Source organism: Pleurodeles waltl, chromosome 8 (genome assembly GCF_031143425.1).
Source record: "Pleurodeles waltl isolate 20211129_DDA chromosome 8, aPleWal1.hap1.20221129, whole genome shotgun sequence".
Taxonomy (NCBI): domain Eukaryota; kingdom Metazoa; phylum Chordata; class Amphibia; order Caudata; family Salamandridae; genus Pleurodeles; species Pleurodeles waltl.
Genome location: NC_090447.1, coordinates 1,280,488,374 through 1,280,509,418, shown reverse-complemented (window position 1 = coordinate 1,280,509,418; position 21,045 = coordinate 1,280,488,374). Strand labels below are relative to the sequence as shown.

The following is a 21,045-nucleotide window of genomic DNA, read 5'->3' as shown; positions in this document are numbered from 1 at the left end:
TGGTCGTCCCTTCACACTTTTGCGAAGCACTACTGCTTGGACTCTGAGGTCAGAAGGGACGGCCATTTTGCACGGTCAGTGCTGCAGGATTTCTTGGTTTGACCATTTAGGCACCCACCGCTGGGCGTGATACTGCTTTGGGACTCTATTCATTAGGTGAGGAATCCACAGGTAGTTGTATCCATCAGAAGAACGAGTTACTTACCTTCGGTAACGACTGTTCTGGTGGATACATTAGCTACCTGTGGATTCCTCACGGTCCCACCCGCCTCCCCGTTGCCTTTTTGGTCTTACCAAGTAATCCTTGAGTGTGCTCCTTTTGGTCTTTAAGGCTGCTATAGATTTTGTATATATGGATACTTGTATATGTATATATATATATATATATCTATATATATATATCTTTGTGGGTATACATAATTAGTGTATATTTGTTTTGATTTAAAGAAAGAAAAAAAAAGAAAGAGGAGTTTTATTAAATCTACAGCCATTTTATTGCAATGTTGTGTGATTTACAATGTTATGAGATGTTGCCTTAATCTTTCATTACGTCAGGTTATTGTTCTCATGCACGTAAAAAATGTTGGTACTGAAGTCGGCACGTCGGCGAGGACCTCTTATTGCCTGTATGACGTCAGACGGCGTCGCGTGGGCCAGTGTGACGTCCTCGTCGACGTGCAGAAGCTAGGAAGAAGATTTCCGTCGAATGCTGGCGCCATGGGAGTATTCATTAGGTGAGGAATCCACAGGTAGCTAATGTATCCACCAGAAAAGTCATTACCGAAGGTAAGTAACTCGTTCTACTGGTAAATATTTGCAGCACTATTTACACATCAACTCTTTTAGCGGGCTAAGGCATGATAGGGTGTGCGTTGCGACAGGCCCACTGGATTCTGACTGTACATTGAGATAATGTTCACCAGCATAGTCCGAAGACTTCATTTTTTACACTTCAAGGCACTATAAATGGTTAAAGCAAAAGGTCCGTACTTCTCTCTCTGAAGTATAGAGTTGTAGAATGGCCTGTCTCCTGTACACAGCTCAGTATTAGTAAATATCAAGTAATTTGTTTATCTGCTTTTCTTCTCTGTTAAACAGTTTATTTCAGTGCTCCTACAGTATTTGCATATCACACATAGAAGGTACATTTTTAGGACAACCCTGGGTATCCCTCTTCGTTTTCAAGTATGTTTTATATGCTATTTAGGTGCAAAGGGATATCAAATAACCTAATTAAAATGAAAGATTAACAACATAAATGGACCAGGTGTATGTTTCTGTGTCGTAGACTGGAACAGGATGATTTGATTGGTTCCTTTACAGGTAAGATGCCAAATAGGAAATTAATTAATGTCGCACCAAAAAAACGCTAATTCAAAACTTTTTTTACCCCCACAGAAACCTGCTAATATTTTAGTTATGGGTGAAGGCCCTGAGCGAGGACGAGTAAAAATAGGTATGGATATTATGTTCTTATCTTATTGATGGAATTTATTCTCTTTGTCTCGTAATTTATTATTGACTGAAGTCTCCTTGGGCTGGGTAGTATCATAGGAAAGGGCAGTGTGATATGCCTTTAACCTCTTTGATGACTGAGTGATGGTAGTTGTGTGTGTGTGTGTGTGTGTGTGTGTGTGTGTGTGTGTCTGTTATCAGAACTTTGAAGCAATGGTGTCTCTGAATTGAAGCAACATGTGAAAACGACAAACCTCTTCATCCTGTCCTTTAAAGGCTTGCTACACCTTGTGAATTACTTTACATTCAAAGCTGCTACTACTAAATATGAAAATGGCGAACACATGATATACATTGTGTTTCAAAATCAGTTTTAAAACTGGTCTTCAGGTCTTCAGCTTTAATTTTGGTGTGTGTCTGTATATTGTGGGCCTATGAAAGGACCTATTACTTTGAGGCACAGCCCTGCGGAACAGTATGTTGAAATAGATATGCATTGTGAGAGTGTCTTTTTAGGAGTCCGGCCTAATATGACAAAGTGAAGTAAAACCTAGGGGATTTTTCTACATTATGAATGCCCTTTTTCTGATGGATACAACTACCTGTGGATTCCTCACCTTATGAATTCTCCCAATGCACCAGCATTCAAAGGAAATTTTCTTCCTAGCACTCCACATCGACAAGGACGTCACAATTGCACGGCTCCGCACTCAACTCCATCTGACGTCATCGTGGCAATAAGAAGTCCTCGTTGGTGTGCTGACGTCAGTTCCCTTTTTTCTGCACGTTCGACGCTAACGTTTTTTTCCTACTCTCGAACAGTTACTGTTTCGAGGAGTTGTTGTTGAGTTACAATGTCTCCACTGAAAAAATCGGGCTTCAAGCCTTGTCATGAGTGCGGGGGTCATATGTCGGTAACAGATCCTCATGAGGACTGCTTGTGGTGTCTGAGCTCGGACCACGACATGGAGGGGTACGTGTCCTGCCAGCGGATGAACCTGAAGGCCTTGAAGGAGAGAGAGGCTAAGCGCTTCTTGGCAAAAGCTAAGAAGGAGCATAAGGGTCATCGAAAATCTAAGGTGAGGGATTCATCTTCGCATAGGTCCTCGAGGTCACATAAGAAGCGGCGCCAGCATGATTCTCGACACCGTTCTTCCAGGGATCGGACTCCTCCGAGATGGCGCCATACGGCGTGGGAGGTCAGTCCAACGGTCACTCCTCAGAGTCCATAGGCTTCTCCGGCGCAGATGTTGTTGGAGGTCACCTGTGGTTCATTTTTCTGCTGTGTCACCTCATGGTCAGGAGTCGGGTGTGCAAACCTCTGATTCGGTTCAAGTGCCTCAGGAGGAGCAGAGGTTTCATACCTTCCTGACTCCGGGAGCAGATCCATCAGCGTCCCCTAATGCTATGTTCAGCTTTTTCAAAAGAGGTATGGCCCCTCCTGGTGCACCGGCTGGTCCCATGGGTCCATTAACTTTCACGCTGTGGTCGCTTGCGCGGTACAAACAGCCACAGGTTTGTACCCTTCTATCCAGGTGAAGGTGCTGGTTCGGAGTTGATGACGTCTTCACCCCAGATGATGATGCCGATGGGGTCCATGCAGGCGCCGGATGGGTACCGATCGGGCTGCAATGTCTCTCCACCCTCCTCCGCCGGATCGTCCATCTGCCTTGAAACCGGCATCATTGACTAATTCTCTGTTGATGCCACGTTTAGAGGCCAGACTTAGGTCGAGAATTAGGGCCTTGAGGCTGTTGGAGGAGCAGGAGTGTCAGCAACAGCTGTTGGCGGAAGGGGAGATTCTGAGCCTATGGGTGAATTTCAGAGCCTGGACCCCTGAGTGGGATTTTTCATCACCATGCGAGCTCACAGTGGAGGCAGCATCTTATCACAGAATGATAAGAAAGGCTGCTGAGTTTTTGGACCTTCCTTTACCAGCATCGGAGGCGAAGACATACATTCTGACTGAGGTGTTGCATCCTTCCTCTACGTCTTATGAGCCCCTCTTTTCATTTAATGACGCCCTTACTGAGCCCATTGTAGACATTTGGAGGAAGTCTGTCACAACTCCAGCGGTTTCCAGGACTGTGGCTAGGAGGTACAGAGTTGCTTCAGGGGATCTGCAGTTTCTGTCCCAGCATCCAACACCTGAGAGCTTGGTGGTGCAAGCCTTTTGTTCTGCCCGGTCTGCACCTGGTTCGTTCCCTGCTACTCCATCAGATAGAGAATCTAAGCGAATGGAACAAACAGCAAACAAGGGCTTCTCCTCGTGCAGTATGGCTTTAAAGTCTGTCAATGCTACCTGTGTGCTGGGGAGGTATATTCATGCCCTGATAGACACAGCAAGAGCTCTTGTGCCAAGCTTGCTTCAGGATGTGCAGGGGTGGTTTGATGAACTCCTGTTGGATACTCAAGCGGTGGCCAAACGGGTTATTCATTCTGGTTTGGATACAGCAGATTCAGTGGCCAAGGCAATGGGTTCAGTGGCGACCAGGAGGCATGCATGGCTCAGGTCTTCTGGCTTCTCCACCGATGTTCAGGCAACTCTGATGGACCTTCCGTTTGATGGCCGACTCTGCTTTGGAGCGTTTTAAAGACAGCAGGGCTAATGCAAAGTCCTTGGGACTCCAGGCGTCAGTGTCCACACCCTTTAGCTCTTTTCAGAGGTTCAGGGGTTTTGGCTGTGGGTCCTCTTTTTGTGGGTGGCCACAGTCCAGCATGCAGCATCCTGCCAACCCTCTCTAGAGGTCTTATAGAGGGCAGGGGGGAGGGTTCGAACGCGAGGAGCCACTCAGCAGCCTCCCGTCTCATCTTCTTCCTCCGGGGGAACCCATCAAGGAAAGGAGCCTTAGTTTTCTCTCCATCTTGAATCATACTTATCCCGTAGGTAGAAGGCTATTTCATTTTCTCCATGACTGAGAGTTAATCACATCAGACTTTTTTGGGTGCTGAATATTGTGGGGAAAGGTTATGCCCTTCCTTTTTGGGAGTTTCCCCCTCCCAACTCTCCCAGTCATTTGTTTTGTATGGAAGATCATCACCTGTTGCTTCAGCAGGAGGTGCAAGTCTTTTTGTTAAAGGGTGTAGTAGAGTTGGTTCCAGAGCAGTGAAAGGGTCAGGGATGCTGTTCGAGGTATTTCCTGATTCCCAAGAAGGATGGTTGATTGAGGCCTATCCTGGACCTGAGGATTTTGAATTGGTTCCTCAAACAGGAGAAGTTACAAATGCTGACCCTAGCACAGGTGTTTATTGCATTGAACAAGGAAGTCTGGATGGTGTCTGTAGACTTGCAGGATGCTTATTTTCATATCCCCATTCTGAAGTCGGACAGGAAGAATCTCCGGTTTATGTTAGGGTCGCAACACTACCAGTTTGCGGTCCTTCCTTTTGGTCTTACTTCCGCACTTTGAATCTTTTTGAAGGTGACAATTGGCTGATCAAAGCCAGGTACCCAGAGCTCGTGCTGCATCACTTGCAAGTGACAACCCAGTTGTTGTTCAACCTGGGCTTTATGGTAATCGTGCCCAAGTCTCACCTGGAGCCCTCTCAGCGCCTCCTGTTCATTGGGGCAGTACTGAACATGACATTGAATCGGGCCTGCCCTCCACCTCAGAGGAATCAGGACATTCAGGCGTTGATTCCAATGTTTCAGGATGGAGCGGCTGTTCCGGTCCTCAAGGTCCTACGTATGCTTGATCTGTTCGCTTCTTGCATTCTGTTGGTCACTCATGCACGTTGGCACATGTGGGCTCTCCAATGGTGCCTCCGCAAGCAGTGGTTTCAACACAAAGGGGATATCGAGGAGTCGATAACGATCTCGAGAGACGCTGCTGTGGATCTGTGATGGTGGGCTATGGACGGCAACCTTTCCAAAGGAAGGCCGTTTTGCCTTCCACCTCTGGTGGCTATGGTCATAACGGATGCTTCCACTCTGGGGTGGGGGGAGCTCATCTGGGTGACCTGAAGATCAAAGGCTATTAGTTTCCAGCAGAACAGATGTTTCACATCAATCTGTTAGAATTATGGGCAATACGCCTGGCTCTCAAGGCCATCTTCCCGTGCCTTTGCGGTCAGTCAGTTCAAGTCTTGAAGGACAACACTGCCGCGATGTGGTACATCAACAAGCAGGGAGGTGTAGGGTCATACCTTCTCTGCAGAGAGGCATCTTTCGGATGTGGGGATTTCCACAGATAGACCCGTCTGCCACTCAGGAGAACGCACACTGCTTGTCGTTCTGCAGCCTCCAGTATCTGGTGCAGGGGCACTGGGGGGCCCGTTTCAGATGTCTTGGTGTGACCATTCGCTTTGTGTTCCCTCCCCCCTCCCCCAACCCTTGATTCCTTGGGTTCTGAGGAAGATTCGCCAAGATCGAGCTCAAGTCATTTTAATAGCCCCGGATTGGCCAGGAAGGGTGTTGTACACAGACCTTCTCCAACTTTCACTGTGCCCTCTGCTCCGCTTCCCTCACAGGGCAGACCTCCTCTCGCAGTCACAGGGGCAGGTTCTACACCCCCACCTCCAGAGCCTGCACCTACATGCCTGGATATTCAACGGGGCAATCTGAGTTCCTTTTCTCTCCCTCAAGAAGTAGTGGATGTTATCTTATCGGCCAGGCAACACTCCACCAAGACTGTCTATGCCAACAGATGGGTAAAATTTGTTACTTGGTGTGGAGAGAGGCAAATTGATCCCTTAAAGGCCCATTTGTCTGATGTTTTGCTTTTTGCTCTTTCCTTGGCGCAGAAGGGTTGTGCAGTTGCAACTGTGAAGGGTTATTTATAAGTGCTGTCTGCCTTTTTTTGCCTTCCTGATAAGCCTTTCTTATTTAAGTCCCCTATAGTTATTAGATTCCTGAGAGGTTTGATTAACAAGTTTCCTCCTACTCCGTTTATCATGACCCAGTGGAATTGGAATTTGGTTCTGACTTTTTTAATGGGTTCACTGTTTGAGCCTATGCATTCTTGCCCGTTGAGGCTTTTAGTTTTAAAAACAGTTTTCTTAACTGCGATCACGTCAGCTAGGCGTGTGAGTGAGCTTCAGGCTCTTAGTGTGAAACCTCCTTTTACAACCTTTTATGCTGGCAAGGTGGTGCTGAGAACCAGGGTCGGCTTTTCTTCCTAAAGTAGTCACTCCCTTTCACATGGGTCAGTCTATAACGCTCTCATCCTTTTACCCTCCTCCTCATCCATGAAAGGAGGAGGAAAGAATTCATCGCTTGGATCCAAAAAGGGCTCTGAGTTTCTACATTGAGACGACAAGAGACTTTCGAGTTGATTATCAACTCTTCGTTGAATATGTGGGCAAGATGAAGGGCAAGGCCGTCCACAAGAGAACCCTTTCCAAGTGGCCATTCTTTGCATAAAGATTTGTTATTCACTAGCAAAGAAGGTTCCTTCTGAGGTAATTAGGGCCCATTCCACCAGGGCTAAGTCTGCCACTTCGGCCTTGGCTAGGGGTGTCCCAGTTGTTGAAATTTGTAAGGCTGCAACTTGGGCTTCCCTCCACACTTTCGCAAAGCATTATTGCTTAGACTGGGAAGTTAGGAGGGATGGCCATTTTGCGTGTTCTGTTTTGCAGGATTTCTTGGTTTGATCGGTCAGGCACCCACCTCCGAATGTGGGACTGCTTTGGGATTCTATTCATAAGGTGAGGAATCCACAGGTAGTTGTATCCATCAGAAGAACAAGTTACTTACCTTTGGTAACGCTTTTTCTGGTGGATACAGTAGCTACCTCTGGATTCCTCCCAGTCCCACCCACCTCCCAGTTTCCTGTCTGGTCATATCAAGACTTTATTATAAATGTATATACGTTTTTGGTGTTTTCATATAAACAAATATTGTGGTTTATTTTTGTGTTTGGTATATATAGTTCTTGTGAGGTCGGTATTCACCTGTTTGTCTCAAAGGCACGAAAAATATGGTGAAACTGATGTCCGCACGCCGGCAAGGACGTCTTATTGCCACGATAACGTCCGGCAGAGTCCCATGCGGAGCCGTGCAATTGTGACGTCAACGTGGAGTGCTAGGAAGAAAATTTCCGTTGAATCCTGGCGCATTGGGAGAATTCATAAGGTGAGGAATCCACAGGTAGCTACTGTATCCACCAGAAAAAGCGTTACCGAATGTCGTCTCTCAGAATGTAAATGGTCAAATAGTATGGTTGACCGTCAAGGACTTTGAAGTTGTCATCTTGGTCATCTTATCCGCCATTTCTCTTCTTAAGCTATTCCACAGAATGTTGATGCATTGGGATGCCCACAGCAACCCTAGTTTCTTTCCTATGTTTTTTAAGGCAGCATGTCCTATGTTTGGATATTTTATAGGTGCAATAGTGGCCTCAATCTAAAGAGAACCGCAGATAAGTGGTCTAACTTCAGCTTGCTAATGAAATGCCTGAAGTGTGACTCAGTAGGAAAGTCGCAAAACAGATTTGAGGGACTGTCTGAGCCTTCCAGACAAGGATAATTATTTTGCCATTTGAAGTTGTTTTTCCACTTGAATGCCTGAGGATACGGAAATACACTGTCTACTATAGTATGCCATAGTTCTGTAATATATGGCTATGACATCTGGTGTCAATTCTCCAGTAAAAAAAAGTTACTGTGTCCAGTTGATGGATCGAGTATTTTAGTTTTAGGTTCAGTAGACGACTCAAGATATTATATCTGCAGGTCAGGCAGACTATTGCAAGACCTGATCTCTTAGGTGCCTGCAAGAAGAGTACTGACTGCTCAAAAAGGACCTGGAGCACCAGTTTTATTGTTTTTCTTTTCTTTAAATCTGAATTAAAGTTGACCTTCAGTCTTGGGTTTATTCTAGGTCTTTAGTGTGTCTACACTCTGGGCTTTTCAAAGTCGCTCCTTTCATAAAGGGGTGTTTGGGGGGATGGTGTTGGTGGGGGGGGGTGAGACAAAGAAGGAATCCGTATTCTCATCCTGTTTGATTTCTGTTTACACATTTTAAACATGGTAGGATTTTTTTCATGCTCCTGATAAACCCTTCTCTAATCCATCAGTAGAGGATATTGATAGAATAGCTGCACAACGTTGTCACCTGTTAAATATTAGAGAACAGCAGTCGGTGGATAAAAGGTAAACAGCTCACTTTCACTAAGTGTTTTGTACTGCTTTTCTCTGTATGCCAAGTCTGTATGGTAACTTTTGGTCTCTTCAGTTTGGAGCAGGATATATTTTTTGTTGAAATCTGCATAATATGCAACAGGTGCTGAATTACATGGCATATGCTGGAAAAAAAAAAAAAAAAACACGATGAAACAAAAAACACCACCATCTTGCGTGACCCTTTTTGTGGTTGAGTCTGTGTTCAATGGAAAGACCCTGTTTTAGTTTGCTAATAACATCAAAGCTTCATTTGAAGTATTGGCACAAAATTGACTGGCTAAACAAAAAGCACATAAAAATACATCAGGAAATAGTGACCTACTCAATCAAACAATTGTGAATCCCTAGTGATGTCATTGATGTCAGTGGAGAGGTGATATGTATTGTCACTAATTATGTAATTGATGTAATTGATGCTGTAGTCTTTTATATGATGTAATAGGCAGTGCATTGGGGTGAGTTGCATGCCTAAATATAACTGGCTATTTTCAGTGATTTCAGTTTGACCTAAAATTGTAACCGTAACCTTTCCCTATTTCTCCATCTCACTCCTTTCCTTTCCCACTCTTTTTGTGCCCCTATCACCATGAAATGTAGTGGGCAAGGCACTTTCACCTGAAGATTGGCACCTTCAAAAGCATGTAAAGAAAGCTTAAAGAAGAGAATGAATTGATTTAAATAAAAAACTGGACTAGATTTGGTGAAGCATAGAATTTAGTTTTAAAAATATGACCATCTGAAACAGAGTTGATGTAGAAAAGGTGTTCACTCTTAGCTGCTAGAAGCAAAGGCCTTGAGGCATGCTATGGCCACATCATCAGGATATTGGGCTTCCCTGAAACCACTGTCCTGGGAAGGCAATGACTCTTTTTGAATAGCCTGCTTGCTGACTTCTTGGATCACAGCAACCTCTCTGTTACGTTTGGTTTTGAGAGGGCACACTGCTCCCTTGCCTTAAGAACACAAACCTAAAACTCTGTTATATTCGGCTAAACTGAGTGTGAACCTACTTGGAAAATCTTAGCTCTTCACTGATGCTAAAGAATCTGCTAAATTTGTGCAAAATGATATGATTAAAGAGAAGCACCAGAATGCCTCCATGTCACAGAAATCTAGACCTAAATCGATACAATATTTAGAAGGGGCTGTGAAGTGGAATGATGTCCTTGCATGGGCTTCACTGGAGACTATAAAAACTTCATGACACAATAGACCAATCTTAGTAGTCAGCCTTGTGCTCCTGTTTGGGGATAACCAGTCCACAGAGGATGAGTAGCATTTATGGGTTCTCTTTTTGATTCATGTTTATGGCAGGGAAACCTACTCATTATACAGTAGAAGTTGAGGGAGGGCAGTTAGGTTGGAAATCACACTCCCATGTGTATATCACACTCAGATCTGTTGTGGTCTTTATAGAATGACTGCTTTTGGGGGCAACTTCACTGATTAGTTGGGTAGATTACTGTACACAGGATGTTGAAAATGTTAAGTGATGTTTAGATATTACCGGTGACAAATGGGTACCATACATGAAAATAACTAGCACAGATATATGATCAGACACACACCATACTAAAGATGGATGAAATGTAAGCTTTGTTTCCCCGTATAAATATTTCCTTATGTTCCTGGAACATTAGGTGACTTAAAACACATAAGGCTAGAAAAGTGATAGCTTACGTAGATGGACATGGTACAGGCATAGTCATGCTTCAAGAAATGCATGTGGACCTAAGCAAAAGTTGCAGTTTACTTCAAAATGGGGGTCAGAAAGGTTTTTTTTGTTCTCACTGTAAGTATTCCACAGGGATGTGCATGTTAATATGTAAACCATTGGACTTAAACCGATAGAGTTTGATACAGATTCACTAGGCAGATATCTGTTAGTGACTCGACTGGCTATAGAGGAAAGCTGATGCCAGTATCCTCATACAGGGAGTGCAGAATTATTAGGCAAGTTGTATTTTTGAGGATTAATTTTATTATTGAACAACAACCATGTTCTCAATGAACCCAAAAAACTCATTAATATCAAAGCTGAATATTTTTGGAAGTAGTTTTTAGTTTGTTTTTAGTTTTAGCTATGTTAGGGGGATATCTGTGTGTGCAGGTGACTATTACTGTGCATAATTATTAGGCAACTTAACAAAAAAGAATATATACCCATTTCAATTATTTATTATTACCAGTGAAACCAATATAACATCTCAACATTCACAAATATACATTTCTGACATTCAAAAACAAAACAAAAACAAATCAGTGACCAATATAGCCACCTTTCTTTGCAAGGACACTCAAAAGCCTGCCATCCATGGATTCTGTCAGTGTTTTGATCTGTTCACCATCAACATTGCGTGCAGCAGCAACCACAGCCTCCCAGACACTGTTCAGAGAGGTGTACTGTTTTCCCTCCTTGTAAATCTCACATTTGATGATGGACCACAGGTTCTCAATGGGGTTCAGATCAGGTGAACAAGGAGGCCATGTCATTAGATTTCCTTCTTTTATACCCTTTCTTGCCAGCCACGCTGTGGAGTACTTGGACGCGTGTGATGGAGCATTGTCCTGCATGAAAACCATGTTTTTCTTGAAGGATGCAGACTTCTTCCTGTACCACTGCTTGAAGAAGGTGTCTTCCAGGAACTGGCAGTAGGACTGGGAGTTGAGCTTGACTCCATCCTCAACCCGAAAAGGCCCCACAAGCTCATCTTTGATGATACCAGCCCAAACCAGTACTCCACCTCCACCTTGCTGGCGTCTGAGTCGGACTGGAGCTCTCTGCCCTTTACCAATCCAGCCACGGGCCCATCCATCTGGCCCATCAAGACTCACTCTCATTTCATCAGTCCATAAAACCTTAGAAAAATCAGTCTTGAGATATTTCTTGGCCCAGTCTTGACGTTTCAACTTGTGTGTCTTGTTCAGTGGTGGTCGTCTTTCAGCCTTTCTTACCTTGGCCATGTCTCTGAGTATTGCACACCTTGTGCTTTTGGGCACTCCAGTGATGTTGCAGCTCTGAAATATGGCCAAACTGGTGGCAAGTGGCATCGTGGCAGCTGCACGCTTGACTTTTCTCAGTTCATGGGCAGTTATTTTGCGCCTTGGTTTTTCCACACGCTTCTTGCGACCCTGTTGACTATTTTGAATGAAACGCTTGATTGTTCGATGATCACGCTTCAGAAGCTTTGCAATTTTAAGAGTGCTGCATCCCTCTGCAAGATATCTCACTATTTTTGACTTTTCTGAGCCTGTCAAGTCCTTCTTTTGACCCATTTTGCCAAAGGAAAGGAAGTTGCCTAATAATTATGCACACCTGATATAGGGTGTTGATGTCATTAGACCACACCCCTTCTCATTACAGAGATGCACATCACCTAATATGCTTAATTGGTAGTAGGCTTTCGAGCCTATACAGCTTGGAGTAAGACAACATGCATAAAGAGGATGATGTGGTCAAAATACTCATTTGCCTAATAATTCTGCACTCCCTGTATGATGATAACCTGGATCCATTAAAAGGCAGATCTGGGTTCTGTGATGTCCGTACTTGAAATAATGGAGGTTTTTGGACAGGAAGACCTTTGGAGACTCCGGTTTGGCAGTACACAATTATTCTTATACTCTTTGTATGTACATGACACATTGTGTATAGAGCACTCTCTTTTTTTCTTGGGATATTGCTGCATGGGTACAGTCTGACTATCTTCTGTAATGCTCTCCTGTGAAACTTGAAGTGAAAATCTCGAGCAGGGGTTACTGGGCAAAGAACCAGATATCGCCCTCCTTTGCTATGATCGACCAAGTGTTTCACTGGCAAACACATCAGGCAAGCACGTTCTTCCATATCTGAATTCTTTCAGTTACTGATTATGCAACACTTTGGGATACCGTTCACCTCTACATAAGATGTATGGCCTTACCCAAGCAAGCAAAACTCTTAGAAAGCTCTACAGAGAGTTACAGCCGGTTAAAGCCCAACTGCACCTTCTTGTAATACAACACTGTTTATCAGAGATTAATGTTCTTCTGCTGAAATATCAGGAACTGGATGATAGGCAGGCAGATTATCTGACCAAACAGTCACTTGCTCATCCTGAGATAGCGAAAGATCAGTCAAAACACTTGAGTGAAAGGTGAGGAGGAAAAGGGGCAAGGGAGTGATGAAGGAGGTTAGCAATGAGGATGGGAAAGTGGTTACTGATGTGTGCAGCATAGCGGTGGCTTTCTCTGCGTATTATTCCTGATAATGCACTTCCAGGTGGAAGATAACCAATGCTCATTTTGAACAATATGTGAATGGGTTGTCTTTTACATGCTTGGAAGACCCCTGCAGAAAAATACTGTGCAAACCAGTCTCATTGGCTGAGATTAACTAGCATTTGCAAAGCCAGTAGTTTTCGTTTTATATTGCAATTGGCAAGCTATACTGGTGGCAAAGCAAACATATCTTACATGTATTTCAAAACAGAACAGTGAATTCAGTATTTTCAATCTTTCTAAACTGCATGGTATGTTCTTCAAATAATTTTCAAGCAGGAGACTGAACAGAGTTAAATAAATCCTGATACATGCAACCAGCTTACAAACAGCATATGTTGAGGCTGCGGGTAAGGTACTGTCAGAATTTAGAGTAAAAAAATAAAATAAAATTGCCACAGCCTACTCGCAGCTGGGCAAATACTTTGGCCATTCCGTGCAGTGCCTCAATCCAGGGGGAAATGTAGTCCGTCTGCCTCAAATGGCACGTGAGTAAGTATAGCAGCCGGCTTCTCCACCCTGGATGCTGCCTTTGTTTACTGAGTAATGTGCTTTCACAAGGAATATAGGCAATTAAATAGTCATTCTTTATAGTCTGCTAATCAAATCTCAAAAAATATGTCTTCTATTGTTCTTTCACAAACAATCCAGAAGGGCTTACAGTCCATTATAAGATGTTGGCACTTACTCCAATCACCTTAATGATCTGCTATCACCCTAATTATCTACGCCTCACATATTGTTTCCCCTTTGCAAAGTGTGTCACTTATTAATCTCTTTATACCTATAAAATTGCATTAAAATGGACTAACGATACTTATTCCGTATATCTACTTCGAAAAATCCAGAGACGTTTCACATTTAACAGAGCTTTTATTGGACTTGTGTTGTATGAAAAAAAAAAAAAATATATATATATATATATATATATATATATATATATATACGTGTTTCGGCTGTTGCCTTCAACATGGTTATAAAGTCGCCGTGGGCAGAGTACTTATTTAAAGGGACCACCCCTCCCCACTACCGTGCAGTTAAGAACAACTGGGCCGCTACATTCAACATTACAATGAGTCTCACCTTGTCCGCCTTTGTTCCACATCGCATAATATTCCACATCGCCTGAGGATACAGTTCTTGTAAGAATCTTGTATCATGGAGAACATCTGAATGATCAATGCTTGAGAAGTTATGTTCAGAAGTTGTTCAATACATTATTGCCATTTATCTTAAGAAAAGTCGTAGAGTCTAGTGAAGTGACCAAGTCCATTTCATGTGCATGAGTAAGGAATTTTGAACAAGCACAGTCATGAAGAAGAGACCGTGTCTCGAAGCAAGTGTTGCCTGTTTCTGCTGTTTTCAATGGACAACAAATATTGAAGAATAAAAAATAAAAAACGTTTGGAACTATGCATTTGTGATGGAATATATTCTCTGACTAAAATTGATATTGCTTACCTACGCTGGCTGGGTACCAGTGTTTCTGAGAATTCGCACCAGGCAATTGCCTGATTTTCTTTTGTTTGTGTGTGTTTTCTTCCACCCTTGGTGTTGAGTACCACAACAGAGCCACAAAGTGTGTTTTTTCTTGGTCTCAAACTAAACACTTTCAGAGAAACGCCCATCTTGGAGTCCGTTTGGAGGAAAGACTAGGCTGTGGAGCGGAGTGTCTACCAGACTCCCCTGCATGATTGTCTCCACTGACCAAAAAATATTGTCAACTCAAGCTCCAGTACAGCACCAGTAGAAGACTGAAAATGCAAGCGGACAGATACCAAGACTGTCACATGCTGCCTTTTTTTGGTGGATCGCATGTATTTCTGTAGAAGGAAGCTATGCAGAAACCATATGAAAAACACAAAAGAAGGGTGAATGCTTTTGTCAAGAGAACAGGGTTATTCCAAATGCTTGCATCAAGACCATCATGGATGCCATAGGTGCTGCTAGCAGGCAATTTACATCTGGCTGGGTGCAAAGGTCTTTCATCCAAAGAGAGTCTGTAGATCTATCAAAGTGTAGGTACACATATTAAATGTCTGTTGAAAACTCCAGCTTTTATCTATTATCTGGCATTCCTTTTATAAGGGTCTGCACCTCCACCCCAGACTGTTTTCGTATTTTGCTAGCAGTGATCTGTCCTGTGGCATCTTGGGCCGTTTATCAAGATCAGCTTACCAGTCATGTAAATAAGGATGTGAAAATAGTTGGAGTGGACTTCATGGTAAATGTGCTTACCTTTCGACAATTATTTACATGTTGGACATCTCTGATACCTTTCTGCAGATGCTTGTTTAAGCATTGAAAACAGTGATCAGTGGGATCATCAGCTAGGTACAGCTTGCTTCCAGTGACCGTGTGCACAAGACCCACATCTGGGCATAGCCGTTCCACTTAGGGCGTCACAATAGGTATACAAGACAGTGATGGATGGAATGCTTGAAATAATCTCAGCCATTGGTAATCACTCGGGCTGTGTCCCAATTCATTGTTATTTTGCACACTATGCCACCTCAGTTTGGACCCAGCTAAATGTAAATCACAAGCTACCCACAATAGATGCTTGTTTGAGGTATGTTAAGAATGTGATCAATACACATGAGAATTATCATAATTGCTGCATGCATTTTTCATATCTGATGTTTCTTTCATTTATGAAGATCATTTGTTTGTTCTGTTTTACAGCTGACATGGGTTTCGCCAGATTATTTAATTCTCCTTTGAAGCCTTTAGCAGATTTAGATCCAGTAGTTGTAACCTTCTGGTATCGCGCCCCAGAGCTGCTATTAGGAGCAAGACATTATACTAAAGCTATTGGTAAGTAAAAGTAAGGAAAATGCACTGTGCATCCTCCTAATTTAATTGGTGTGCCTACATCATTATTAAACATTGTTACCTCAGTTATTTTGTCATTGAATTAGGAAATTAGGAAAGTAGCAGAAACTGGGGAGGAGAAGACATTTGTTTTGCTAAGTATTCTCAATCAGTTTTCTGTTCCACACACTAAACTAATAATTGATGAAGAAGTCCTATTGGTCATGTGTACTATTCATAAGGAATGTACTGTTGGTTAAAAGTCTATAAAAAATGTTCCATTGGCCATCTAAATGAGTTTTTTGATCAGGTATGCTTTTAAAAAATATTTTTATATTGAAGATTATATTCTTGCTTTCCACATGATCAGTCCTCTAGTGCCATGTATCACATTTTGGCATGAGCTTCCTCTGTTGCTGTTCTTTAAACCTTTCAGGGATGCTGCTCAATCATTTCCCAAAGGTAAACCACCATGAGCAAAACCACACATTCCTTGATAAAGCATGGTTTATTTCTTTTGCGTACATGACCACCTCAAGCTTTGCTATTAAAACTATGAAGTCAAATGAACGGACAATGATATTGCAAAATCAACCAATGTTATTGTGCAAGGCCTACCTGCTCCAAACTGGTGTCATAACTTGAAACCTACTGGTAAACCTAAACTAAGCAGTTTAATTTATTTTCTATAAGTTAGCAAAATAGTAATTTCGAACCTCTTCTAGGGTTTTTAAAATGTATTTTGTTTACACTGATTGAATAGATCACTTTGCTATTAAATGATAAAGGAGCATTGTCAGATTTGCTGTGCAGTTATATTTTCTGTTTGCACACAAGTGACATTTTCCCTGTAGGTTTGATTTCGAGTCCTCCCCTTATAGTTTTAAAGACTCTGGTTTCCTCAGTGACATACCTACTCTGCAGGGACTGTCACTGCAGAAAGTATGTTTGTTTCTTTGATCTCTCACATATCAGTGAGATGGAAGCCATAGACCTTCATGGCGCCCTTCTAAGTAAGTTAATTTCTGTTTTGTTGATCATAAACCTGTGGGCTAAAAGTTACATTTTTACTGTACACCACATTCTTAACTGGTGAGGAGGCCTGTGTGACTGTACGCCAGCCCTTGGCTGCCCTCTTTTACCTTCTTTACCTTTCTTTGCAAACCCTTATCACTGTTACGCTTTTATCCCTTTTTGAATCGTCCCTCTCATCTCGACTTGCTCTGTTCCTTTCCCATACCTATTATGGAAGCCTATCCCTTGCTCACATCCACTATGGCTGTCCCTGTTCTAATCTCTTATCATATTCAGATGTTCTTTATTTTTTTTTTTTTTTTTTATATTTGTATTTTATCTTTCAATTCAAATTATTCATCAAGCTGAATCCACATCTCAGTTATACAGGCAACATATTCAGAGCATATATTCAGGCTGAACATACATATTTGTTTTCCATATATCAGCTTTGTATTGCTCCTAAGTTGCGAACCATTTCTTTGAGTCCCCTTTTACTTGTTCATAGTTGGTTCTTCTTTTGAGTTATTTTCTATGTAAGCCCTATATTCTTCACTTATCCCGTCTTAGTTTTGCCCCAGATTTTCTGAAACTCCTTCGGGCAACCTCTACCTTCATGCAACACGTTTTCGACTTCAATGTGTATATCTATCCCTGCTTTGGTTTGTGGACTACCTTATTCTCTGGCAGTGACCTTGCTAGCTATAATGAAGACCAACATACAATACTTTAGTTTTGGTGTAGGTAGGTCTACATTGTTGGAGATTGCTAATATTGAAAATTGTGGGGTTTATGTTAGCTCACAATCTAGAATCATTGCTAGGTCGGCTATTTCTTTCAAACGCATTTGTACCTTGTTGCCTCCCCATATTGTATGTAGGAATGTTCCTCTTTCTGAACACGTTTTATGCAGAGAGGGATTTTTTTTTGCCTTTCCCGTTTTGTATAACATGTTTTTATTATAAAGTACCACATGTAGGACTTTTAGCCAAAATAATTGCAATCTTGTTTTTATTACCACTTCATCAGTGTTACCTCTGAGTAGATGTCTTCCAGTGGGCCTTTCCTATGTCACTATCAGTCTCTGAAGGCAGTCTGGTTTGTTAAGAATGGTTTTATGTTTTAGTGATGTTAACAGTTTGTTCAGCTCCTCCATTAGGCTCCGTCTTTTCAACGTAGTGAAGTTTGCTACTTCAGTCCTGTAAACTTTATGCATTCAGAGTGTGCTTTAGATTAATGTATTTGTACATATGGGTTTGTACCAGTTAGTATAGCTTTTGGAACTTTTACTTTTATCTCTTTCTTGTATATCACCCACCTTGGATATCCCAATGAGATTATACTGTCGAAAGCTGTCTTGTTCGCAAAACTTTTTATTAGGTACCCTTCCCACTATGGGGTATGTGATTTTCCCCATCCAACCCATGTTGTTGGTGGCTTTGTCCCAGGTTACTAGTGTAGCCTGTAAAGTGCACATATGTGAATGCTTCCATTGACATTCTTTCTAACCTCGTCAAGAGGGTCATCTCTGGACGTATGCTCTGTCGTTTAGTCAGTAGTCCATTAATATGCTCTCAAATATGGGTGTTCCTCTGCTTAACACTGATCTCCTAAATGTTTGTATTTTAATCCCGGAGGAAATATCCTCAAAAGTTTATTCTAATGCTATTCCATAAGTGCCTTTTAGTCCATCGTGAAAGACTTATGCACATCTGTTTGTAATGCTGTTTTTGGGTACTTCTACACAACAGTAATGCAAAAAAGTCTTTCTCTAACAACGAGAACAGGGATTCCTGGATTATAAAAGGAGTTTTGCATCACATAAATTCCACATTATTGTGTCATCGTTTACCACCTCAACATATCGTCTTAAAAATTATTCATGACCACTTCAAGATTCCCGTCTCGGAAACTGTGGTTTTATTGGATGTTACCTTTGTTGGGAAGCTGTTTTCTGTCACTTGGATCCTTTTGGGTACTTCTATGTCCACTTCCCTACGTCCAGTTTCCATCTATTAATTTGATCTAAACGTTATGTTCCCAAATGTATTTTATATCCTGCGTAGTTCCCAAATCTTTAAATAGTAAGAATATTGTTATGGGTACAGTGGTGTTTGCCCTCCATGTCAAAATCATCATCTTCTTGTCGTCTTCTGCTGGGAATCCTTCCATGCCATTGCACTAGCCCAGAAGCACAGCAGTTTTAAAAGTGAAAAGTAGTAAGAGTGGTCACCATTGTCTTGTGCCCCGTTCTAGTGCAAACGGTGGTGATGTAACCCTATTTACTCTAACTGCAGCTCATGGTGCCTCGTGTAGTAGGGCAACACATTTGCAGAGGCCCAGGCCAAATACAGAATATCTCCAGTTTAGCAATAGGTAGGTCCAGGTATTAGAATCAAATACCTTATCGGTATCCACTGATACTATGGCTGAGGCACCTTTTACGTTTCTCATGACACAGCCTCAGAAGATAGTTGGGTGAAACATCCGGACATAATCCTAATTGACCTGTGTGTGTGAAGGTACGACTCTCAATCTTAGTATTCTAAGTATTCAACCTAGTATTCTAGCCACTATTTAGCCTTAGTATTCACTAGCAATATCATTGTGATTGCTGCATGCCTGTGATCTGTGGGATAGGGAGAGGGTGTGAAAGGGGTTCAGGTAACTGTCCCTTTTCCCTGGCTATCTTAAACATGAGGTACATCCCTACTAGAGAGGGTCTTTCGCATTACTCCACTGGAGTCCAGGGTTTTGCTGATTTTATATTTGTTTGATGGTTTGTGTCACTTTATCTAACGAAAGATTTCCTTGTCTTCATCCTTTTATCTAGCTTCTCCAGAAAAGGTTTAATTTCCTCCTCCCAACTGGCTGACTGCCTCTATACAAGCTTTTATAATAAGCTGCAAATGTTTGTTCAGTTTCAAGGTCTGTTGTAGCTCTTTTCCCATTCCTTTTTTGTTATTTCTCCCACCTACCCAGCCTCTTTTTCCCTTCAACCTAGCCAGATGAAAAAATGCCTTGCTTTATCTCCAGCTTTGTGTAACTTCTTTGTGTGGTTGAATACTGTAACCTAGTAACATTTTGAGTCTTTTTTTGGGGTCCTGTACACAATATCCCATCTCAAGGTGTCTGCATTGTACAGTTTCTACTGCGGCTCTGTTTTTTTCCTTTTTTTTTTTTTTTACAAAGCTTTGCTCCATTCCTTGTGCTCAGTTACATTTTATGCTCTGGCCCTCAGCGCTGACTTAACTATTCTCTGTAGTGTTATTTGGCCCTCTGCTGATTCAGGCTTACAGTATACGGTAGTGTCTGCCCAGATCCTGGCTAATATCACTGGGATTTTTAGTTCCCATGCATCTAACCACTAATAAATTAGTGTTCGATGGCATCTGTCGCTGTAGATACGCATGTTTTGCAATAGCTCGCCATCTGGTGTTGGGCCGGAGTGTTACAAGTTGTTTTTCTTCGAAGAAGTCTTTCGAGTCACGGGACCGAGTGACTCCTCCTTTTGTGTCCATTGCGCATGGGCGTCGACTCTATCCTCGATTGTTTTTTTTCCGCCATCGGGTTCGGACGTGTTCCTGTCGCTCAGAGTTTCGGAACGGAAAGATAGCTAAATTCGGAAGATTTTCGTCGGTATTGTTGCGTTCGGGATCGGCGTAGTTAGATTCAACACCGCATCGAAGAGCTCCGGTGCCCTTCGGGGTAGTTTTTCGATCCCCCGTCGGGGCCTGGTCGGCCCGACCGCGTGCTGAAGAACGCCGATGGAACGGACCCCGTTCCGTTTCTGTCCCAAATGCCACAACAAGTACCCCTATACAGACCAACACTTGGTCTGTAACCTGTGCCTGTCACCTGAGCACAGTGAAGACACCTGCGAGGCCTGTCGTGCGTTCCGGTCCCGAAAAACACTCCGAGACCGTCGAGCCAGAAGACTTCAAATGGCGTCCGCGCCGACAGCCCACCGAGAGTTCGAGGAACAAGAAGAGGAAGGTACCTTCTCGATCCACGAATCGGACTCCGAGGAATTCGATGACCCACAAACCGTGAGTAAGACGTCGAAAACAACACATAAGAAGATTGACAAGGCCCAGGGGACGCCACTGCCACCAGGCCATGGCTTGACCCATAAATTCGGTGACCGACCGTCGGCACCGAAAAAGGCCCAAACAGTGCCGAGACAGTCCGACTCCGGTCGAGACACCGGTACGCAGCCTTCTCGGGACCGAGAAAGTGCTGGAGACAAGCATCGACACCGAGATAGCGGTGTAGACACGGCTCGACGCCGAGACAGCGGCACCGACGAAGATCGACGCCGAGAGGTTTCGGCCCCGAAAAAAAGAAAAGTCAGCTCGGAGCCGAAAAAAGATGCAGACA

The 21,045-nt window shown here is 42.9% G+C and overlaps 1 protein-coding gene across 5 annotated transcripts in view; it reads left to right on the top strand.

The window, feature by feature from the left end:
* Positions 1-21,045, top strand: part of CDK8 (cyclin dependent kinase 8) — a 208,581-nt gene that overhangs the window by 83,123 nt on the left and 104,413 nt on the right. For all 5 annotated transcript variants that reach the window (XR_011194600.1, XM_069202230.1, XM_069202228.1 and 2 more), the window contains 2 exons: positions 1,399-1,456; positions 15,523-15,654. Coding sequence is in view for 4 of the 5 variants with exons in the window: in XM_069202230.1 (XP_069058331.1) it covers positions 1,399-1,456; positions 15,523-15,654 (190 nt within the window). In the remaining variant the exon portion in view is untranslated. The remainder of the gene's footprint in view (positions 1-1,398; positions 1,457-15,522; positions 15,655-21,045) is intronic.